This window comes from Cherax quadricarinatus, chromosome 44 (assembly GCF_038502225.1).
Source record: "Cherax quadricarinatus isolate ZL_2023a chromosome 44, ASM3850222v1, whole genome shotgun sequence".
Classification (NCBI taxonomy): domain Eukaryota; kingdom Metazoa; phylum Arthropoda; class Malacostraca; order Decapoda; family Parastacidae; genus Cherax; species Cherax quadricarinatus.
In genome coordinates this window covers 2,704,705-2,730,250 of record NC_091335.1, presented here as the reverse complement: position 1 = coordinate 2,730,250, position 25,546 = coordinate 2,704,705, and the positions used below count along the sequence as shown (strand labels likewise).

Sequence of the window (25,546 nt, the reverse complement as noted above, 5' to 3'; positions counted from 1 at the left end):
TTGATTTTTTTACCTTGTTTTGGATTTTTTAAACAGTTTTATTTCATCTGAATGAAGTAGTATTTTATCATGGGATTCTGTTCTACATGTAAGGTGTCTAGAATCACAATGTGTGTAATAGCTGCTGATGCAGGTGATGTGAACCATAGTCATTTTAAGGGTAACTTTGAAATGTGACCAGTCTTGCCTCTCTATGACTTAACAATGGTTAATGTCTGTTTGGCAGCCAAGGTTGAGGAATAATAAAGCAATGATTCCTCTAAAAGGGAAGAGGAGGGAGGGGAGACAGTGCCTTGATGCTGGTAAAGGTCTCTTAGTCTGAGGGATTAGAGCTGCTGCTCTCCTTTCCTGGATCAAACTTGAATACCTCCTATTTCTCCCAGTACTGTATGACATGTACTACTATTGTGGAAATATAATAGTGAAGTAATGGTGTTTTGCTGTTTTATCTTGTGGAAGATCATTTGTTTGGCAAAGATTCCCGCATTTTGAAAATCTCCATGTGCAATCATTTAAATGTTTGGAATTTATGGTAACGTCTTCATGTACCGTATTTCGGATTGAAAACATCATTTTTTTTTTTATGAATAAATACTGTACTATGAACACAGAGTGCTTCCAAACTCGATGCAATTGAAAACACACTGTGTTCATAGTCATAAGCTGGAAAGGATTTGGTACTCTCGTCTTGGCTGCATTGGATCAGTACAGTATTTTTGGTTCCACTGCAAAGCTAAGAGAAAAACCTTCATAAGGAAAATTTTCGATACCTTATGCAGGCTTTTCATGGTGGTTTGCTGGTGCCATATTTGACATCGTTTTCTACGTACAATATTAACCATGTTGATATCATATTAGGGAATAGAAGAGAAAGATCTTCGGCAGGAATGACCCACGATGCATCTGCAGCAAGTCATGACAACAAAAGATTCAAGGAAGATGGAAGTCATTTCAGTACAAGAAACTGGCACAATAATGATGATGTGTACGGTCCCAGGCAACTGAATAATTGGAATGACGTTGTGGAAGAAGATCAGGGAGACATATCTTGGTTTATTGAGGAAAACAAGAGATTGGGTAAGGAAAATATTTGTATTGTATGTAGCATACATTTGACAAATGCACTCAGTGCTCATTTAGGCATCCTAACAAATTTCCTCAATTTTCTGTAAAGTTAAAGACTGATTACAATTTAAAGAATTAAATTTAAGCATTTAAAGTAAATACTTTAATTTCAAATACTCTTCTTATAATAGTTTTATAAAATGTCTTATACTCTATAAGCAACACTTGGAACATGTGTTGTGTTGTGTTTTGTGTTGTGTGCGAACACACTTCAGAAATAGCAAGGTGAGGAGACTAAGATAAAGTCTACAAAATGAAAGATTGACCATAGACTTGAGGGAGGTGCTATGAAGAAAGTGAATGTATTAAGATACTTTGTACTAGATGGGTCTGTTAATACATGTTGAATCATACAACCGATTAGGAAAGAAAGTAGCTGGAGTGTTGAGGCATCTGTGGAAAGAAAAAGTTAGAGTGTCTGATAAAGAAAAAAGGAGTACATCATTGATGCCAACACTTATGTATGGATGACATGGTTAGTATATGCTGCAGCAGAGAGGAGAGAGTAGGTAGTGGAGATATTGATCAGACAAGTATGGTGTAAATATGTAGACTAATGAGTACAGAAAATAAAAGATTGTGTTGTAGTAGTATGAAGGGTCTAATTCGGAGATGGAGGAGGGGTCTTTAATACGTTTAGCTGTTTACAAAAGAGGGAACAGGATAAGTTGACCATTAAGGTGTATAAATCTGTAATTACCTATTTGAATTGGAAGGTATAAAGGAGGCATTGAGAGGTAGTGGCTTGAACATCCAGCATGCATATAAGAGTGTATTAAATCAGAGTTACTGGAGAAAATGGTTTTTGGGATTTGGCATGCTTCTGTTGAAGTGTAGGTGGGGATGAAGGAAACTAGTTAATCAGACTTCAGTTCTGGACAGGGGAAAAAACATTACTCTGAATGATAAATGGGAATGTGTTTAGGTGGATCATTTTCATTGTGATGGCTAAGCTGTTCCAGAGAGCCGCCTAGATTGTGTGATGGTGAATGTGATTTTCTTCTTTTGGTCACCCTGCTTTGGTGGGAAATGGAAGGTGTTAAAATACTGGTTAATTTTTGTTTTTTGTTATGTTTGAGGTACATAAAAAAAGTAACTGAAATGTACGAGTTAGTGACTTGCTTTATTAAAAAAAATTAGGAAGTTCTTTATTAATTGAGCACTACTTGTATTTGTAATTGTATATTTATTTATTCTTACATGTATTAGTTTGATATCCATTTGTATATTTGTGTATACATACTGTAAATTTATTTCCCTAGCGGAGCAATATGGTACATTTGTGCAAGTAAAACCTGTTAAGGATCATCCTGAAAGAGTGGAATACTACTGTGAGGTAAGGCAGCTCTTAAAGTAAGTACAACACAGATTTACCCTCGCTTGTGTGCAAAATGAGAATCCTACTATGTCTGGATCTTACTGCATTTTGATCTTATTGTATTGTGAAAATTAAAAATTACATAGAGTAGTGAGGACCAACCTGCCACCTTTGTAATTCCTGGAATTAATGTACATATACTGATAAGTGGGGAGCTTCATCTATTACTCAGCCCACCTTTATATTTAGTTCTTATGCTGGGCTCTCTAGATGATATAAAAATCCAAATAAAAATTGTGTACATTTATATTCATAATTGTTCTTTTGGCCAGACTTTTGCTGGTTTCCTGGTCTACCAGGCTGTTGCTGCTAGCAGCCTGTAGGTTTGTATAACCATCACAACCCAACTGATAACATATTTTTGAACAGGTAATGGTCCAGTTTCCTCTGAAAACTTCTACCTTTATGCAGCCAATATTTCTGATGGAACATTGGAAAGTTGCAGACCACAAATGTCAATATGGTTTTCTTTAATTGTGCCTATGGCATGTGGAAAAATTAGATGGAACCTTGCTGTGACTGCCGGAATACTGAGAACTGTTTATGTATCAAGAACACTTAATTTTGAACATGGTTTGCTTATATGAGCTGAGATGTTCCCTCAGTACAAGTGTATATCATATGGGGTCTAATTAGGACCCACTGTGATTTATGTGGAGATATGTATGTATTATGTATTGTGCTGATGATACTGTGCTTATGGGAAATTCTAAAGAAAAGTTGCAAAGGTTAATGGACGAGTTTGGGAGGGTGTGTAAAGGTAGAGAGTTGAAAGTGAACATAGATATGAGTAAGGTGATGAAGGTATCAAATGATTTAGATAAAGAAAAATTAGATATCACATTGGAGAGAGGGAGTATGGAAGAAGTGGATGTTTTTCAGATATTTGGGAGTTGACGTGTCAGCGGATGGGTTTATGAAGGATGACGTTAACCACAGAATTGATGAAGGAAAAAAAGGTGAGTGGTGTGTTGAGGTATATGTGGAGACAAAAAATGTTATCTATGGACACAAAGAAGGGAATGTATGAAAGTATAGTGGTACCAACACTATACTTGAAGCTTGGGTTGTAAATGCTGCAGAGAGGAGGCAGTTGGAAGCAATGGAGATGTCCTGTCTAAGTGCAATGTGTGGTGTAAATATGTAGAGAATTCAGAGTGTGGAAATTAGGAGAAGGTGTGGAGTTAATAAAAGTATGTATTAGTCAGAGGGGTTGTTGAGGTGGTTTGGTTATTTTGGGAGAATGGTTCAAAGTAGAATGACATGGAGAGTGTATAAATCTGTAGGGGAAGGAAGGCGGGGTAGGGGTCGTCCTCGGAAAGGTTGGAGAGAGGGGGTAAAGGAGGTTTTGTGGGCGAGGGGCTTGGACTTCCAGCAAGCGTGCATGAGCGTGTTAGATGGGAGTGAAGGGTGATGAATGGTTTTTGGGACCTGACGAGCTGTTGGAGTGTGAGCTTGCCAAAAGGAATAAAATAACATGAGCATGTTCATAGATGCTTCTGAGAACCTATTTTGTCAAAAAAAAAAAAATTAAATGGTAGCATGAATGTAAATTGCTAATTTTAACTAAAAATCTGATTTGGATTTTTTTCCAAATAAGAAAAAATTTATTGAAATATCTCTGCTTCAAAAATCAGATGGAGGTATGTTTTCACTGAGAGGCAGTCAGTTTCTGTTGAGAAATGTTCTTGAACATTAAAATGGTATAAAATACCGACAGGTTGTTAGGTAAGACACATATGCAACAGTTAGGTATCTTTATTATGAAATGTTTCGCCTACACAGTAGGCTTCTTCAGTCAACTTTTCTGTACTTGACTGAAGAAGCCTACTGTGTAGGCGAAACGTTTCATAATAAAGATACCTAACTGTTGCATATGTGTCTTACCTAAGAAATGTTCTTGTAACTTGAGCTACCCCAAGCATGTGTATTTCCAAATGAAAGATATTACTGTAGTAATTGTAAAGCAGAATTATTGAATTGAGAAATAAAATATATTGCTTTAATGTGGTTAGAAAAAAAAAATCTCAAGTGCGTTGATCATAGCCCCTAGTGGTGCCTGTTGGTCACACATTCTCCTAGTGGTGCCTGTTGGTCACACATTCTCCTAGTGGTGCCTGTTGGTCACACATTCTCCTAGTGGTGCCTGTTGGTCACACATTCTCCTAGTGGTGCCTGTTGGTCACACATTCTCCTAGTGGTGCCTGTTGGTCACACATTCTCCTAGTGGTGCCTGTTGGTCACACATTCTCCTAGTGGTGTCTGTTGGTCACACATTCTCCTAGTGGTGCCTGTTGGTCACACATTCTCCTAGTGGTGCCTGTTGGTCACACATTCTCCTAGTGGTGCCTGTTGGTCACACATTCTCCTAGTGGGGCCTGTTGGTCACACATTCTCCTAGTGGTGCCTGTTGGTCACACATTCTCCTAGTGGTGCCTGTTGGTCACACATTCTCCTAGTGGTGCCTGTTGGTCACACATTCTCCTAGTGGTGCCTGTTGGTCACACATTCTCCTAGTGGTGCCTGTTGGTCACACATTCTCCTAGTGGTGCCTGTTGGTCACACATTCTCCTAGTGGTGCCTGTTGGTCACACATTCTCCTAGTGGTGCCTGTTGGTCACACATTCTCCTAGTGGTGCCTGTTGGTCACACATTCTCCTAGTGGTGCCTGTTGGTCACACATTCTCCTAGTGGTGCCTGTTGGTCACACATTCTCCTAGTGGTGCCTGTTGGTCACACATTCTCCTAGTGGTGCCTGTTGGTCACACATTCTCCTAGTGGTGCCTGTTGGTCACACATTCTCCTAGTGGTGCCTGTTGGTCACACATTCTCCTAGTGGTGCCTGTTGGTCACACATTCTCCTAGTGGTGCCTGTTGGTCACACATTCTCCTAGTGGTGCCTGTTGGTCACACATTCTCCTAGTGGTGCCTGTTGGTCACACATTCTCCTAGTGGTGCCTGTTGGTCACACATTCTCCTAGTGGTGCCTGTTGGTCACACATTCTCCTAGTGGTGCCTGTTGGTCACACATTCTCCTAGTGGTGCCTGTTGGTCACACATTCTCCTAGTGGTGCCTGTTGGTCACACATTCTCCTAGTGGTGCCTGTTGGTCACACATTCTCCTAGTGGTGCCTGTTGGTCACACATTCTCCTAGTGGTGCCTGTTGGTCACACATTCTCCTAGTGGTGCCTGTTGGTCACACATTCTCCTAGTGGTGCCTGTTGGTCACACATTCTCCTAGTGGTGCCTGTTGGTCACACATTCTCCTAGTGGTGCCTGTTGGTCACACATTCTCCTAGTGGTGCCTGTTGGTCACACATTCTCCTAGTGGTGCCTGTTGGTCACACATTCTCCTAGTGGTGCCTGTTGGTCACACATTCTCCTAGTGGTGCCTGTTGGTCACACATTCTCCTAGTGGTGCCTGTTGGTCACACATTCTCCTAGTGGTGCCTGTTGGTCACACATTCTCCTAGTGGTGCCTGTTGGTCACACATTCTCCTAGTGGTGCCTGTTGGTCACACATTCTCCTAGTGGTGCCTGTTGGTCACACATTCTCCTAGTGGTGCCTGTTGGTCACACATTCTCCTAGTGGTGCCTGTTGGTCACACATTCTCCTAGTGGTGCCTGTTGGTCACACATTCTCCTAGTGGTGCCTGTTGGTCACACATTCTCCTAGTGGTGCCTGTTGGTCACACATTCTCCTAGTGGTGCCTGTTGGTCACACATTCTCCTAGTGGTGCCTGTTGGTCACACATTCTCCTAGTGGTGCCTGTTGGTCACACATTCCCCTAGTGGTGCCTGTTGGTCACACATTCCCCTAGTGGTGCCTGTTGGTCACACATTCCCCTAGTGGTGCCTGTTGGTCACACATTCTCCTAGTGGTGCCTGTTGGTCACACATTCTCCTAGTGGTGCCTGTTGGTCACACATTCTCCTAGTGGTGCCTGTTGGTCACACATTCTCCTAGTGGTGCCTGTTGGTCACACATTCTCCTAGTGGTGCCTGTTGGTCACACATTCTCCTAGTGGTGCCTGTTGGTCACACATTCCCCTAGTGGTGCCTGTTGGTCACACATTCCCCTAGTGGTGCCTGTTGGTCACACATTCCCCTAGTGGTGCCTGTTGGTCACACATTCCCCTAGTGGTGCCTGTTGGTCACACATTCCCCTAGTGGTGCCTGTTGGTCACACATTCTCCTAGTGGTGCCTGTTGGTCACACATTCTCCTAGTGGTGCCTGTTGGTCACACATTCTCCTAGTGGTGCCTGTTGGTCACACATTCTCCTAGTGGTGCCTGTTGGTCACACATTCTCCTAGTGGTGCCTGTTGGTCACACATTCTCCTAGTGGTGCCTGTTGGTCACACATTCTCCTAGTGGTGCCTGTTGGTCACACATTCTCCTAGTGGTGCCTGTTGGTCACACATTCTCCTAGTGGTGCCTGTTGGTCACACATTCTCCTAGTGGTGCCTGTTGGTCACACATTCTCCTAGTGGTGCCTGTTGGTCACACATTCTCCTAGTGGTGCCTGTTGGTCACACATTCTCCTAGTGGTGCCTGTTGGTCACACATTCTCCTAGTGGTGCCTGTTGGTCACACATTCTCCTAGTGGTGCCTGTTGGTCACACATTCTCCTAGTGGTGCCTGTTGGTCACACATTCTCCTAGTGGTGCCTGTTGGTCACACATTCTCCTAGTGGTGCCTGTTGGTCACACATTCTCCTAGTGGTGCCTGTTGGTCACACATTCTCCTAGTGGTGCCTGTTGGTCACACATTCTCCTAGTGGTGCCTGTTGGTCACACATTCTCCTAGTGGTGCCTGTTGGTCACACATTCTCCTAGTGGTGCCTGTTGGTCACACATTCTCCTAGTGGTGCCTGTTGGTCACACATTCTCCTAGTGGTGCCTGTTGGTCACACATTCTCCTAGTGGTGCCTGTTGGTCACACATTCTCCTAGTGGTGCCTGTTGGTCACACATTCTCCTAGTGGTGCCTGTTGGTCACACATTCTCCTAGTGGTGCCTGTTGGTCACGCATTCTCCTAGTGGTGCCTGTTGGTCACGCATTCTCCTAGTGGTGCCTGTTGGTCACGCATTCTCCTAGTGGTGCCTGTTGGTCACGCATTCCCCTAGTGGTGCCTGTTGGTCACGCATTCTCCTAGTGGTGCCTGTTGGTCACGCATTCTCCTAGTGGTGCCTGCTGGTCACGCATTCCCCTAGTGGTGCCTGCTGGTCACGCATTCCCCTAGTGGTGCCTGCTGGTCACGCATTCCCCTAGTGGTGCCTGTTGGTCACGCATTCCCCTAGTGGTGCCTGTTGGTCACGCATTCCCCTAGTGGTGCCTGTTGGTTACATCCCCTAGTGGTGCCTGTTGGTCACACAACCCCTAGTGGTGCCTGTTGGTCACACATTCCCCCTAGTGGTGCCTGTTGGTCACACATTCCCCTAGTGGTGCCTGTTGGTCACACATTCCCCTAGTGGTGCCTGTTGGTCACACATTCCCCTAGTGGTGCCTGTTGGTGTCACATTTCCCTAGTGGTGCCTGTTGGTCACACATTCCCCTAGTGGTGCCTGTTGGTCACACATTCCCCTAGTGGTGCCTGTTGGTCACACATTCCCCTAGTGGTGCCTGTTGGTCACACATTCCCCTAGTGGTGCCTGTTGGTCACATTCCCCTAGTGGTGCCTGTTGGTCACATATTCCCCTAGTGGTGCCTGTTGGTCACACAGCCCCTAGTGGCATCTGGTCACACAGCCCCTAGTGGCACCTGTTGGTCACACAGCCCCTAGTGGCACCTGTTGGTCACACAGCCCCTAGTGGCACCTGTTGGTCACGCAGCCCCTAGTGGCACCTGTTGGTCACGCAGCCCCTAGTGGCACCTGTTGGTCACACAGCCCCTAGTGGCACCTGTTGGTCACACACCCCCTAGTGGCACCTGTTGGTCACGCAGCCCCTAGTGGCACCTGTTGGTCACGCATCCCCTAGTGGCACCTGTTGGTCACGCACCCCCTAGTGGCATCTGTTATTCACACAGCCCCTAGTGGCACCTGTTGGTCACACAGCCCCTAGTGGCACCTGTTGGTCACACAGCCCCTAGTGGCACCTGTTGGTCACACAGCCCCTAGTGGCACCTGTTGGTCACAGCCCCTAGTGGCACCTGTTGGTCACACAGCCCCTAGTGGCACCTGTTGGTCACACAGCCCCTAGTGGCACCTGTTGGTCACACAGCCCCTAGTGGCACCTGTTGGTCACACACCCCCTAGTGGCACCTGTTGGTCACACAGCCCCTAGTGGCACCTGTTGGTCACAGCCCCTAGTGGCACCTGTTGGTCACAGCCCCTAGTGGCACCTGTTGGTCACAGCCCCTAGTGGTGCCTTTTGGTCACATCACTTAGCATTGCCTTTTGAGATGAACAAGTTTATAGTTTTATTGTTGTTGTAATTTTGTGTGTCAAATATTGTCATGACTCACTTGGTTCATCTTGCTCCTGTCTCTGATAGTCAAGTCTTGTTTCAACTAGAGATGAATTTTGAGCATGCATATCACAAATATTTGGCAACTAATATTGCATTCTTGTTAAAAAAATTTTCAGAATTGTTTTTGAAATACTACACACTTTTAACAAATTATATTTGTTGTTCAGACTGTTACTGATAATAAAAATGTTTCCTCATAATTTTCAGCTTTGTTTTGCAATGATGAATGCGAAGAAATCTCTGGACATTCACTGCAGTGGCATGAAGCATTTAAAGGTAACAATGTACACATTTAGTGCGTTTTACAAAAAAATATATGCAGCTGATAGAAGTACAAATGTTAAAGGAGTTTTTACCTATTTATATTACAGAAATTCTTTTAGAACAGGATACAAATCTTGGTTAGTATGCATTGTAGATAGAAATTTAAATTATTTGTATTGCTACATAATTTAACATAGCATTTAAATGCAGCCCATTATTAGATATGTACCGTAATATATAATACACACAATATTCAATTAATTTTTTTAATACACTAGCCATATCTCACCGTGGTAGGGTGACCTAAAAAGTAAAACTAAAGTTTTTGCTTTTTAAATTTAGTAATTCATACAGAAGGGGTTACTAGCCCTTTGCTCCTGGGGTTTTAGTTGTCTCGTCATTTTTCTTACAATATTGAAATAGTTGTTTAATATAGTGGTTTTTCTGTACATACGTGCCAATATTTAATGTCACATGTTTTGAGTCTGCATTCTGAAGCAGAACATTTTCATAACATTAGATAATATACAGAAACAAGACAGTTTGTATTGCATGTAAATCACATACAGTAGTTACAGGTTAATGTATTCATTTTTTCAGGTGTTAATAAATTCTTTATTTAGTTGGACTCTGTAACGCGTATAACCAACCAGACTTTGTATGACCAGTCAAACTGTCCTCCACGCACTGACTTTTTCACTTCATACACTTTATCTCTTAGTTTAACCAGTGGAAAACCGAGCTTAGTTTCTCGCTGATTAAACCTGGTTTAGTCTTGTATTTAGTTTTGATCTTGGTGAAAATATGTTGTCAAATGTTGTTATATCCATGAGTATATAATGTTCAGTTACTACTGTAGCTACGTTGATATTCCGTTGAACCCAGTGTATGCAAGATGTTGCGAGTATTGAAGGTAAACTAACATTTTAACTTTGGTAATGAAACGCTTTAAAATACCCATTTATTCATGTATAAAATAGTAAACAAACTGAGGGGAAAAAATTATTATAACATGTACACTAACAAATGTTTTAATTTTTTTTTTCGAAAGTCTAGGTGTTGAGTCAGTGTGCAATGCCATGTATGAAGATACCAAGTGGAAGTTCTTGCATTGTTATTATACATAGCATAATGTGTGTATTTGTCAATGCGGGGAGTGTATTCTCTTAATGCAAATGGAATGTGTAACAGATTTTTCCGGGATTGGTTAAAGAAATTGAGTAAGCTTATTGGAAAAGCTATTTTTGGCTAATGTCATACACCTTTTGTGTTATTAGTTAGTGTCAGACACCTGTGTTGTTACTGATTGAGATGCGCTCATATATGAGAAACGTGCAGTGAAGTGATTATGTAGTTATTTCGTATTATTTTTTTTAGCACGGCCGTTTCCCACCAAGGTAGGGTGGCCCAAAAAAAGAAAAACTTATCATTCACTCCATCACTGTCTTGCCAGAGACGTGTTTACGCTACAGTTATAAAACTTCAACATTAACACGTATATCACGTTATTTCACATATCACTCTTAATTTCATTATCATAGCCCCTATGTTGGCATCTAGTCCATTTAGTCATGGAACTGAAACACATTACTACCTAGGTAAGATACATTAGTGTAGTTAACATCTATTATGTGGTTCGCCTCATCTTTCGTAAACCCATCTGCTGACATGTTTGCTCCCAAATATTTAAATACATCCACTTCATACTTTCTTCACTCTAATATTCAATCTGTTTTTGCCTAGACTTACTTTGTACTCTCGCCCTTGTTACCTTGCTTTTCTCTACATTCATACATCCACTGTGGTAGTGACTTGGAAAAGAAACATTTTCACCATCATTCATTAACCCGTAAACGGTCCAAACGTATATATACGTTTTTTCAACATTTGAAAGTATGTAAAAAAAGTAGATCTTCTTTTTGTTTTTTTACAATTGAAAATGTATAAAAACTTTGATCTACTTTTTTTTTTGTTATATTTGAAAATATGTAAAAAAAAACGTAGGTTTACTTTTGTAGCACTACACGTGAACGTAGATCTGCTTGGACCGTTTACGGGTTAAATCACTGTCTTGCCAGAAGCATGCCGATATCACGGTTCAGATGACCCTGCAAAGTATAGCATCCTCATCCTTCTTGAGAGTGAAGGCATGTACCTCTCACTTCCAAGACTCGAGTCTGACTAACTGGTTTCCCTTGTTACCTTGCTCATGCTCCAACAGAACGTCAGATCATAAAGACCACTTGCCTCTATCCACTCTTCTTCACACCCAAACTTCATCCACCAATCTTTGCAACTTGTCTTCAGAATCCCCCAAAACAACTGCTATTAGCAAAGGGGAACTGTGATAACTTACACTTCGTATCATATCCAGCATATTTTAATTCCACACCTCTTCCCATTTATAAATATGTTAAACAGTAATAATTTATTAATTGTATATTTTTCTTTCAGAAAACAAAAATGTGGGAGCAGCTTAAGGGTGAGTAATACAGTATTTAAATTGTGACAGTTGCCTTTCATATGTATAATTTTGTATTAGTGTTTTATTAGTTTTAATCATTCCTTAAACAATGTACACACAAAAAAACGTAAATATAAATGCTCTGTAAACTGTATATATGGTGACCTCCATATTTTTAATAATTTATACAGTACTTGTAATAACATCTTAGTGGAATTATAGACTGCAATACCTTCCTTTGTAAGTCTGTAAGTGTGTATCTGGTTAGTTTAGGTTATTTAATGATACCAAAAGAGCATTTATCGTTGCACAGTGGTACATCGAGTCACGAACATAATTCGTTCCAGAAAGCAGTTCAAGTACTGATACCAAACTAATTTGTTCCCATAAGGAATAATGTAAATTAGATTAGTCCATTTCAGACCCCCAAAAATACACTTACTAAAGCACTTACAAAAATCTTCTTTTTTCAACACACCGGCTGTATCCCACTGAGGCGGGGTGGCCCAAAAGGAAAAATTAAAGCTTCTCCTTTTACATTTAGTAATATATACAGGAGAAGGGGTTACTAGCCCCTTGCTCCTGGCATTCTAGTCGCCTCTTACAACACGCATGGCTTATGGAGGAAGAATTCTTTTCCACTTCCCCATGGAGGTAAGAAAAAATAAACAAGAACAAGAACTAGTAAGAAAATTGAAGAAAACCCAGAGGGGTGTGTGTATATATATGCTCGTACATGTATGTGTAGTGTGACCTAAGTGTAAGTAGAAGTAGCAAGACATACCTGAAACCTTGCATGTTTATGAGACAGAAAAATGGACACCAGCAATCCTACCATCATGTAAAACAATTACAGGCTTTTGTTTTACACTCACTTGGCAGGACGGTAGTACCTCCCTGGGGCAGTTGATGTCTACCAACCTACTACCTAGACTTAGAATAATACACTTACTTAATTGTTAGAGTTGGGAGCTGTTCGAAACTTGAGGTACCACTGTATTTGCTCACATTTGTTGGGAGCTGTTCGAAACTTGAGGTACCACTGTATTTGCCCACATCTGGCAGGTCCTCTCATCCATCTGCTTTGTCCCTTCCATTGCAGGCTTTCCCATTTTATAAGTGTTATACAAATACAGATAGTCTGTATGTATTTATAAAATGCTTTAAGCAACTTTTATGCCTGTAGAACAGGATTTTTCAAGTTGGTAGCACATACCTTGAGAAAGGAGCTCATATAGGAAGAAACAAGGAAAGATCATGTGGTAGTGATGCAGAGTAGTTTGAGAGTGATGTAAACTTGGAAAAATAATAGGCTTTGTTCACTAACTGTATTGCCCAAAGTTTAGCCAGTTGGAAACTTTTCTGGTTTTGCACAATGGTGTTGGGTGTTGAAGTAAAGGTAGTTTCTCAGCATTTTTTTTTAATTTGTCACCTTCCCAATAACTAGCTTGACTTCTGACCATTATACTAAATAGTTGAGAGTTCCTGTGTTAAATACAAGCAGTGTTAAAGTTGTCAGTCCTACATTCTTAACTACAGAAGGAAAGTTGCAGAAACTCTTAGTGCATGTAAACCACCAGTAACATTGACACTTGTGTAATTTTTCAATATCAGTACATGTATTGCAGAAAATCTTTCAAAAATACTAAATCATACAAACAACAAAGTTTGTTTTTCTTCCTTGTCCACTCTATGATAACTTGCAAAACAAATGAATACAAACAAAATGAAGAAAGCTGCTGATGTGCATGAAATCCCACGTGTAGGATGTTACAGAATGTAAGCTTGAGAAACTATTCGAGACCAAATAACCTGTTCAAATGAACACAAGTATGCCTCCAGGACTGATAACTTTAACAGATTTCTTGCAACCATTTAATTTAATAGTTGGAATCAAGATAGTTGTTAGAGAATGTGACTAATTTTAAAGAAAATGCAAAATAGCAAAAAAAGGCACAATACCGTGACTGGAACAATACATAACCCGCACATAGAGGAGAGGAGCTCACCACGACATTTTGGTCCGACTTAGACCATTACTACTACTACTACTACTACTACTACCACTACTACCACCACCACCACCTCCTGCCTATATATACCCTTCCTGCTCTCCTTTTTGTTAGTGTGACTTTGTAAATGGTCCAAGTCAGACAGAAACGTCGTAAGCTCCGCTCTTCTATGTGCGGGTTATTTGTGTAAAATGCAAAATCATGGAAGTTTACAATTGGCTAATCCCTTGGTAATAGTGAATAAAGCAACAACAGCTCTGTCACACAACAAATCTGTCCATAGAGGTCTGTACCTCCCGTTCCTTTAAGATTTGTCTAAAATGGGCCACAACATTGTCATTGTAATAGTCACCAGCACAGCTTGCAATAGCTGTGTTAGGGTGATTTTCATCCATAAAGGTTTGCAGAACATTTGCACACATTTCCTTAATTTTTGAAGTAGGCACAATGGATTCCACAACTGGCATAGGCTTCTCAGGGTTAGCCCCAAACCCTTCAAAATCTTTCTTAATTTCCATACTAATTCTCACCCTTTTTACCACAGGGTTGGCACTAGAAGCTTTCTTGGGGCCCATGGTGACTTATTTTGCAGAAACAAGCACCAAAAACACTGTGATAATATGGAATGTACCGAATGTATGCTTAGATGCGAGCACACTGGCTGGCTTGTAAACACTGGTACACACGGGGCAGTTCAGGCCACACGTGGATGTGTCCCGGACGAATCGCCTGTGGCGAGTTTTTTAACGAGTGGCGAGGCAAAATTTTTGTGTTAAAATGCATCGTATACTGGATTTAACGTATACTGATGCCATCGTATGCCGGGGGTCCACTGTATCTGAAAACATTCACTTCTTCCATACTCCTCCTCCCCAATATGATATCCAATTTTTCTTTATCTCATCACCTTACTCTTTTCTATGTTCACTTTCAACTTTCTACCTTTACACACACTCCCAAACTCATCCACTAACCTTTGCAATTTTTCTTTAGAATCTCCCATGATCACAGTATCATCAGCAAAAAGCAACTGTGTCAATTCCCATTTTGTATTTGATCCCGAACTTTACAACCCCATCTATAAATATATTAAGCAACCATGGTGACATTACACATCCCTGTCTAAGACCTACTTTTACTGGGAAGTAGTCTCCCTCTCTTCTACACACCCTAACCTGAGCCTCACTATCCTCATAAAAACTCTTTACAGCATTTAGTAACTTACCACCTATTCCATATACTTGCAACTTCTGCCACATTGCTCCCCTATCCACTCTATCATGTGCCTTTTCTAAATCCATAAATGCAATAAAAACTTCCCTACCTTTATTTAAATACTGTTCACATATATGCCTCAATGTAAATACTTGATCTACACATCCCCTACCCACTATAAAACCTCCTTGCCCATCCGCAATGCTACATTCTGTCTTGCCTTTAATTCTTTCAATAATAACCCTACCATACGCTTTTCCTGGTATACTCAGTAAACTTCTTCCTCTATAATTTTTAGTCACTCTTTCCCCCCTTCCTTTTATATAAAGGGACTATACATGCTCTCTGCCAGTCCCTAGGTACCTTCCCCTCTTTCATACATTTATTAAACAAAAAGACCAACCGCTCTAACACTATATCCCCCCCTGCTTTTAACATTTCTGTCATGATCCCATCACTTCCTGCTGCTTTACCCCCTTTCATTCTACGTAATGCCTCATGCACCTCCTCCACACTCACATCCTGCTCTTCTTCACTCCTAAAAGATGGTATACCTCCCTGGCCAGTGCATGAAATTACCACTTCCTTTTCTTCGTCGACATTTAAAAGTTCCTCAAAATATTCTCGCCATCTACCCAAAACCTCCAACTCCCCATCTACTAACTCCCCTACTCTGTTTTTAACTGACAAATCCATTCGTTCTCTAGGCTTTCTTGTTTAACTCCAAAATTTTCTTTAAAATTTCTTGACAGTGCCTCTCCCACTCTATCATCTGCTCTTCTTTTGCACTCTCTTCACCTTTCTTTTACTCTCCATATACTCTGCTCTTCTTATAACACTTCTGCTTTGTAAAAACCCCTCATAAGCTAACTTTTTCTCTTTTATCACACACTTTACTTCATTTTGCTAGTATTATTTCTATTTTATTGATTGAGCACAAGAAATCGCCCAGTCAACTGTTTGAATTACCCAATAAAGTGATCAGAAATTGGTAGTTTGGCTAATTTAACAAAGTTCAAAATATTCCAATTTCAGAATAGGGTCCAGAATAAACAATGCAGGCATTCCTGGCACTAAACTAACATTTTCTCTGTACATTAGTTACATTTTCAGGTTTTACAAATGAATTCCATTTTTATTTTTTATTCACATAATGAATTTTTATTCACACCAAAAAATAGAAGATTTACTGTTGTGCAGTATTCTAATAATTGTATAAATAATATCACCACATTCGTTAACGTATATTAGACCCACCAGCTAACGCGTATTAGATGCGTGACATTTGTTTACTCTTGAACATCGGCAAAAATTGAACATTTCTTCTACACTGAGCTCAGTTTCAAGCCATTTTTGGTAATAAAACCAATAAAAATCATCTCTGTTTCTGTAATATATCTTCCATTCTGTCAAATGAGACCAAGAAATCGTGAATACCACTGTAAAAAAACATACGAAAAAACACCACAGTCAGTTTTAATCCAAAATTCGGGTCGCAGTTTTTTTTTTCTCATTGTGCACTGCGTGCTGCAGGATTTGTTTTATGTGGTGCACACTTACCACATAGATGTATTTTCTCGTATCTAGGCCGAAATTTACCGCTCATAGCTTATCTAAGTGAGCTGAACTCATGGCATAGATCTGTGGCTTGGACCCTGGCTTCAAAGCCGTAGATCTACGGGACAGACCCTGAAAGGGTTAAGGACAATAGTTATAAATGCTCTATTTCTGTTTTATGTGCTTATGCTCCATGCTTGCGACTGTGTAATTGATGGAAAAATTTGGTATTTATTAAATGAAATATGAAAATATTTAAATTTTATACAGATACGTTTTTTTTTTTTTTTAGGAATAGGTAACAGTACTATTAGTAAAGGACAAGCTTCTGATCCTCCTGCCTCACTACCACCTCCAACCAATCATAGATATCAAGCTCAGGGTAGAGAAGACCCTCCTGAACCTCGTAGATATCAGCATATGAGAGAAGCACCTGAGCCTCCAAGATTTCTATCTACTAGAGGAGAGAATCCTGATACTTCAAGATTTCAGTCTGAGCGAGGACAAAATCCTGACTCTCCTGGCTCACGTCCACCTTCAGCTCCATACAGGTATTTAATGTGTTGTTTTCAGCATCAAGTTGAAAGCACAATGGTTCTGTTTCTTGACTATTAAAAGTATTGTAGTAACTTTTATATATGAGGCTGGTAAAGCTTTGGTCCTGGATTCGAATCTCTACTATGGGGTTATTACTGTGTATTAATTTAAGCTAGTTTTAACCCTTTCAGGGTCGAGAGGCCCTCTCCTAAACTTCTCAGGGTCAAAAATTTTTTGGAAAAAAAAATTATTTTTTTCTTATGAAATGATAGAGAATCTTTTCCCGATCATATTGACACCAAAAGTATGAAATTTGATGGAAAACTTATGGAATTATGCTCTCGCGAAATTAGCGGTCTCGACGATGTTTATGCATCAGCGATTCTGCCCACTTTGAGCCCTATTTTTTACCAATTCCTGTGTACTAGTCGACAAAAATCATATTTATTTTGCTAGAACTCCATTTTTTCTATCGAATGAGTACAAGAAACCACCCGTTTACCAATTTTAACTAACCAATAAAGTGGTTAGAAATTGGCAATTTTGCCAATTTCACACAAATTTCAGATGCCAATTTCCAAATAGGGTCCAAAATAAACAAGAAAGACATTCCTGGCACTAAAATAACAAGTTCTCTGTTCGTTAGTCACGTCCCCAGGCCCCTCTTATATTTCTTTTGCTTTCCACTTTGAATTTTTATTCTTACAAAAAACAGAAAATTTACTGTTATGCAGACTACTGCATTAGTGTAGAAATGGTATAAATAATATCAGCGCACTTATGAAAGAATATTAGACTCACCAGTTGACGTATATTGGACGCTTGGCATGATTTGTTTACTTTTGAACTTTGGTAAAAATCGAACATTTCTGCTACTTTGAGCTCAATTTCAAGGTACTTTTCATTGTGAAACCAGTCAAAATCATCTCGATTTCTGTAATATGTCTTCCATTCTATAAAATGAGACCAGGAAAACTAGAATACAACCATAAATACCATACGAAAATACAGTGCAAAATCTGTTTTAATTCAAAAACACGGTCAAAGCTTTTTTTTTTTTCCTCATTACACACTGTGTGCTGCAGGAATTTTTTTATAATGCACACACTGACCACATAGACCCATTCTTTCATATGTAGGCCTACCAGCTTTCTCTCGCTAGATTTGAAGGCTCTAGAATTTAGGCGTACTAGTACGTCAATAACCCTGGTGCATAAGCCATACTAGTATGTTGAAAACCCTGAAAGGGTTAATAATGCAGTGATTTATCCTATTAAGAATTCAATGTATGGAGGTGGAAGGGAAGTGTCGGACATACACATCAAATTTTACTCCTCAGACCAAAAATCTGTATTGAAGATTACAAATTAATTTATAAATATTGACCATGGAGATGATTAATTAAAGATCTGGATTGCTTGCAATGTACTTTACTGAGATTTAAATGTGACAAAATGGATGAGGTAGGAATACGGAAGATTGCAAAATGTGTTTCTGTAGTAAAAGTACTGTACTGTATAGTACTACTGATAGTTGCCCTTGGGAAATATATTAGGAAACAGATTTATATAGGCAACCTTAGCAGAGAACCTTGATTCTTAGGTTAATACAGCAGGACTATTTGAGTGCAGCTGGAAATTTTGAGTGAATGCTTTGACTATAGTGACTTTACATGGTGGAGAGGGAATGATGGCTTATATTAGTGCTCAATACTAATTATACAGTGGACCCCCGCTTAACGATCACCTCCAAATGCGACCAATTATGTAAGTGTATTTATGTAAGTGCGTTTGTATGTGTATGTTTGGGGGTCTGAAATGGACTAATCTACTTCACAATATTCCTTATGGGAAAAAATTCGGTCAGTACTGGCACCTGAACATACTACTGGAATGAAAAAAGTTCGTTAACCGGGGGTCCACTGTAATTTGTAGATTTAGGCCTCGTACATTTTTCTTATTTTCTACTCGACTTGTGATGTACTCGATTCAGCCCAGCCATTCTTAACATTCAGCCAACAATAAGCATTTTTACTTGCACCAAGAAATAGGAATTTAATTAAAAGGGCTTCGAGTAAAAAATGCAAAAGAGGATATTAAATATAGAAGGAGATAGATGCCTCGGTGGGAGACAGCCAACTTGTTATAAAAAAAAAAATAGATGCAAACTTCAAGAACTGCACTAAGAGTTTTAAGAGGTGTTTAGTAAAGTTGAAAAACAATGCTCACTAACATGTAGTGCTTCTAGGTATTACCTGGAGTTTAACTTTTTATATTAAAAGTTAATGTTCATTTGTATGGTTTTAAGATTTCCATGACAGTATTCCCTTGTAAGAACATATAATATTTGCATTGTGCTATATGATGTAGCACAATAATGCTGATTGTTCTTTTCAAATAGTAGTTTTCAGTAATTTATTTTCATATAATTGACATTATCAAGAAGATATTTGTTGGATGAAATGAGATCAGTCATGGATTAATTAAATACATTTCTAAACAGTAAAAAAGATGTTGACACTGTCCCACACTGAAACTTTGTTTTATAGCACATCAGCTGTTTCCCACTGAGGCAGGGTGACCCAAAACAGAAGAAACACTTTCATAAAGTTTTTTTTTTATGTTTAGTAATTTAAACCTACTTTTACTGGGAAGTAGTCTCCCTCTCTTCTACACACCCTAACCTGAGCCTCACTATCCTCATAAAAACTCTTTACAGCATTTGGTAACTTACCACCTAGGTGGTAAGTTACTAAATGCATTTTAGTTGCCTCTTACGATGCTCATGGCTTACGGAGGAAGAATTCTTCTCCACTTCTCCATGGAGACAGTGAAACATTACCAAAACTAAAATGCAAGCTGAAGTAATTAAGGGTACATATTAGCATGTATAGGCAAATAGTGTACTTAAATACTGAATAAAATATAGAATTACAAGAAGGAATGAAGTTTCAGGGTGACAAAATATAACTAGCAAATATCCTTCATGAAAATTAATGACCAGATAATAGGAATAAACTTGCATTTATTCTTTTTGTGGATTATTCCCAAATAATGAGAACAGAAGACTGCAGGAAGACCTGGACAGAACCTGGGAGACAGGGAAAGGAGAAAAACAGAGTATCATCTCATTGGTTATTATCTCACTCTTAGTTAAGAAAAAAAAAATCCCAAAGTACCAAAGGGCCTGGTACTTGTTTTGAGGAGAATGAGCTATGAAGGAAACTGAAAGAGCTATCTGTGTATTATATCAGAAGGTGATATGATCACATCCAAATTTTATGTATATATAAATTTTTTTTTTTTTTTTTTTTCAACAAGTCGGCCGTCTCCCACCGAGGCAGGGTGACCCAAAAAAGAAAGAAAATCCCCAAAAAGAAAATACTTTCATCATCATTCAACACTTTCACCACACTCGCACATTATCACTGTTTTTGCAGAGGTGCTCAGAATACAACAGTCTAGAAGCATACACATATAAAGATACACAACATATCCCTCCAAACTGCCAATATCCCAAACCCCTCCTTTAAAGTGCAGGCATTGTACTTCCCATTTCCAGGACTCAAGTCCGACTATATGAAAATAACCGGTTTCCCTGAATCCCTTCACTAAATATTACCCTGCTCACACTCCAACAGATCGTCAGGTCCCAAGTACCATTCGTCTCCATTCACTCCTATCTAACACGCTCACGCACGCTTGCTGGAAGTCCAAGCCCCTTACCCACAAAACCTCCTTTACCCCCTCTCTCCAACCCTTTCGAGGACGACCCCTACCCCGCCTTCCTTCCCCTATAGATTTATATGCTTTCCATGTCATTCTACTTTGATCCATTCTCTCTAAATGACCAAACCACCTCAACAACCCCTCTTCTGCCCTCTGACTAATACTTTTATTAACTCCACACCTTCTCCTAATTTCCACACTCCGAATTTTCTGCATAATATTTACACCACACATTGCCCTTAAACAGGACATCTCCACTGCCTCCAACCGTCTCCTCGCTGCTGCATTTACCACCCAAGCTTCACACCCATATAAGAGTGTTGGTACTACTATACTTTCATACATTCCCTTCTTTGCCTCCATAGATAACGTTTTTTGACTCCACATATACCTCAACGCACCACTCACCTTTTTTCCCTCATCAATTCTATGATTAACCTCATCCTTCATAAATCCATCCGCCGACACGTCAACTCCCAAGTATCTGAAAACATTCACTTCTTCCATACTCCTCCTCCCCAATTTGATATCCAATTTTTCTTTATCTAAATCATTTGACACCCTCATCACCTTACTCTTTTCTATGTTCACTTTCAACTTTCTACCTTTACACACATTCCCAAACTCATCCACTAACCTTTGCAATTTTTCTTTAGAATCTCCCATAAGCACAGTATCATCAGCAAAAAGTAACTGTGTCAATTCCCATTTTGAATTTGATTCCCCATAATTTAATCCCACCCCTCTCCCAAACACCCTAGCATTTACTTCCTTAACAACCCCATCTATAAATATATTAAACAACCATGGTGACATTACACATCCCTGTCTAAGACCTACTTTTACTGGGAAATAGTCTCCCTCTCTTCTACACACCCTAACCTGAGCCTCACTATCTTCATAAAAACTCTTTACAGCATTTAATAACTTACCACCTATTCCATATACTTGCAACATCTGCCACATTGCTCCTCTATCCACTCTATCATATGCCTTTTCTAAATCCATAAATGCAATAAAAACTTCCCTACCTTTATCTAAATACTGTTCACATATATGCTTCAATGTAAACACTTGATCTACACATCCCCTACCCACTCTGAAACCTCCTTGCTCATCCGCAATCCTACATTCTGTCTTACCTCTAATTCTTTCAATTATAACCCTACCGTACACTTTTCCTGGTATACTCAGTAAGCTTATTCCTCTATAATTTTTACAGTCTCTTTTGTCCCCTTTCCCTTTATATAAAGGGACTATACATGCTCTCCGCCAATCCCTAGGTACCTTCCCCTCTTTCATACATTTATTGAACAAAAGTACCAACCACTCCAACACTATATCCCCCCCTGCTTTTAACATTTCTGTCATGATCCCATCAGTACCAGCTGCTTTACCCCCTTTCATTTTACGTAATGCCTCACGTACCTCCCCCACACTTACATTCTGCTCTTCTTCACTCCTAAAAGATGGTATACCTCCCTGACCAGTGCATGAAATTACTGCCTCTGTTTCTTCCTTAACATTTAAAAGTTCCTCAAAATATTCTCGCCATCTACCTAATACCTCCATCTCCCCATCTACTAACTCCCCTACTCTGTTTTTAACTGACAAATCCATATTTTCCCTTGGCTTTCTTAACTTGTTTAACTCACTCCAAAATTTTTTCTTATTTTCATTAAAATTTCTTGACAGTGCCTCTCCCACTCTATCATCTGCTCTCCTTTTGCACTCTCTCACCACTCTCTTTACCTTTCTTTTACTCTCCATATATTCTGCTCTTCTTATAACACTTCTGCTTTGTAAAAACCTCTCATAAGCTACCTTTTTCTCTTTTATCACACCCTTTACTTCATCATTCCACCAATCACTCCTCTTTCCTCCTGCACCCACCCTCCTATAACCACAAACTTCTGCCCCACATTCTAATACTGCATTTTTAAAACTATTCCAACCCTCTTCAACCCCCCCATTACTCATCTTTGCACTATCCCACCTTTCTGCCAATAGTCGCTTATATCTCGCCCGAACTTATAAAAATAAATATAAATACTTTATAAAAATTAGTAGCTAAATGAGCCACAGTTTTATCATTAAGCTTTTCAATTTAAGTATGACAAGCAAACTAACCCAGAAATGAGTGGAAGTGGACTTTAACTTGGGTTCAAAAGCAGATATAACAGGACTTTGGGCATTAGAATGGGATTAACAGCAGGCACTCAACCCTTCAAGCTCAAAAAGGTAATCACTGTACTTAGTTTATTGTATCAGTATTAGTGTACATTTTTAATGCAAGCATAGTCTTTTACACCTATTTATTTTTTTTATACTGCATGACACTGGTTTAAGTTAAAGCAGAATTTCATTTTTGACATTTAATTTTCATTGTGAATAAAATTCTGCTAAACTTTTCATTTATATAGTTTACTTAATTTTTTTCTTAGGGACAGTGATAGACATCAAAGCTACAAATCTTCCCGTTGGGGATCTCCAGTTGGAGATCGTTATGATGACCCATATAATTCAAGATCTCTTGATCGAGGTGATGTATTGCCAAGTTATTTTTTGATTGTATTGCCTCCTATTATTTGGAGTTCCTGTTCACTTTGGCTTCATAAACTAAACTATATTCTGTTTTAAGTGTTTTTGTAATATTTGAATAAGTATTGCATTGAAAATAAATTTCTCTGGAAAGTAGTGCTATGAAGTTAGTGGACCTCTCAAGAGGTAAACGTTTACACATAGCCAAATAAGAGTAATCTGGTTTACATCAGAACAAAAAAAAAAAATGTTAGAAAATGAGAAACTGTTCTCTTAATTACATCATTACTGTCCAGTACCACAGATACCTGCTTACATCCTAATGAGCAAGGTTGCAAAAATAACAGGCACAGAACTAGAGATGTATCGGATATCCGCTTCCTCGGAACATCCGCACAATTTCTTACATCCACATCCGCATTTATATAGCTGGGCTTGAGTACTGGGAAGTACAATGCCTGCACTTTAAAGGAGGGGTTTGGGATGTTGGCAGTTTGGAGGGATATGTTATGTATCTTTATACGTATATGCTTCTAAACTGTTGTGTTCTGGACACCTCTGCAAAAACAGTGATTATGTATGAGTGAGGTGAAAGTGTTGAATGATGAAAGTATTTTCTTTTTGGGGATTTTCTTTCTTTTTGGGTCACCCTGCCTCAGTGGGAGACGGCCAACTTGTTAAAAAAAAAAAATCTACATTTTACTGTAAACAGATATCCGCATCCGCAAAATAAGTAAGACATCCTCATACACATCCGCATCCGGGGATATCTAAATTTTCACATCCGATACATCTCTACACAGAACATAAGTGACTTCACATAATAGTACACATTAACAAGTCTCCAGTAATAATGCAAAGAATTGACAAGTGCACATATTAATTACTACATAGAAAAGGATATCAAATTATCATCCCTATGCCCATCAGTAGTCTTTAGTAAACAAAACTGTCTACCCCAAAACACACACTTGAAAAATGGCAATAGTAATAAATAATTTAGTTGGTGAGAATGTGACTGTCAAGAAAACACTGGACTTGTCACTGATAGCTCTCAGAAGGTGGGCCTCCAAGGCCTTCGACTACACTTTTATTCCCAGGAACTCTGGAGTCACCCCTCCATTGGTGATATATATAAAAAAAAAATGTCAATCATTGAGAAACAAAAAAACACCCAAAAACCCGGGATCACTGTTCATGACCCAGAAAAATGGCGAGGCATCATCACCAGCCTCCTTAAAACATTTGGTCCAGCAACCCATAGGACACAAACATAAAACACTGTTAACTGTTTGGTCTTGTAAATGGTTTTAGCTGTCTCCACATGCCTTATAACTTCTTTATTTTAATAAATTTATACAATTTCAGGAGAATATAGCAGAAGAGAGGTCTCCCGCAGCCCTCTTTATTATAGACGGTTAGTGGGAATTTTCCAAAGTTTAAGTATTGCATATGATCAAATTTAGCATGCACTTTAGTCTACCTGTGTTCTTGTTGTGAACAGTTGTGTTATATAAAGGAAGGGAGTCTCATGTTTTTAATGCATCAACGATTTCCCATCAAAGCAGGATAACAACAAAAAAATATCTTCACTCCTGCAGGATAAGATCAGCAAAGGCTAAGCTTGTAAGCATAAGAGTGACATGCAGGAATAGACAGAAGTATGTAAATGCAACTTTTGTACCGGAACATACTTTTTAATATGAAGTGTTCTTGTATGTAACCCTCACCTTGTACAGAATAGAGTAAAGCTTGAGGGGGTTGTAACTGATTAACACTAGTGACTGAGCTACAAAGAATGTGAAAACTTATGTCAATGAAGGAGTGAAGAACAAGTGATATGACATGGATCATTCTAAAAGACCTATTTTACCTACTAAATTGCTGAGCAAAACACCCAAGCTTCCCAGGCATTGGTGGTATTATCGATGTTTAGTCAATATATTGTCAGTGTGTAGCCTTTATCAATGAGATTTTTTAAAACTGTTCACAAGTAGTAACATAGGCATACATACAGAATGAAACTTGATTTTGTATGCTATGATAATGAAATGTGCTTAATGGTGCTTCACTAATACATTTACATGTCTCCTGATTCACTATTACAGTGCTCACGTGCCACTGTTTGTTTACATTCTCTGTGAGCTCTGCATCTCTTGATTATGTTTGGAAACTTTCTAAAGTTTAAAGTGTTTTAAAGTTATTGTGTATTTTATATATAATCTTTTTGTGTTACAGTGAAATCTAAGGGTAA

The 25,546-nt window shown here is 39.3% G+C and overlaps 1 protein-coding gene across 2 annotated transcripts in view; it reads left to right on the top strand.

Annotated features, from left to right (window-relative positions):
• Window positions 1–25,546, top strand: part of LOC128697587 (uncharacterized) — a 59,606-nt gene that overhangs the window by 18,112 nt on the left and 15,948 nt on the right. For both annotated transcript variants that reach the window (XM_053789421.2, XM_053789420.2), the window contains exons 3-9: window positions 859–1,077; window positions 2,388–2,461; window positions 9,182–9,250; window positions 11,693–11,720; window positions 16,779–17,037; window positions 23,196–23,293; window positions 24,661–24,709. In XM_053789421.2, coding sequence (XP_053645396.1) covers window positions 859–1,077; window positions 2,388–2,461; window positions 9,182–9,250; window positions 11,693–11,720; window positions 16,779–17,037; window positions 23,196–23,293; window positions 24,661–24,709 — 796 coding nt within the window. The remainder of the gene's footprint in view (window positions 1–858; window positions 1,078–2,387; window positions 2,462–9,181; window positions 9,251–11,692; window positions 11,721–16,778; window positions 17,038–23,195; window positions 23,294–24,660; window positions 24,710–25,546) is intronic.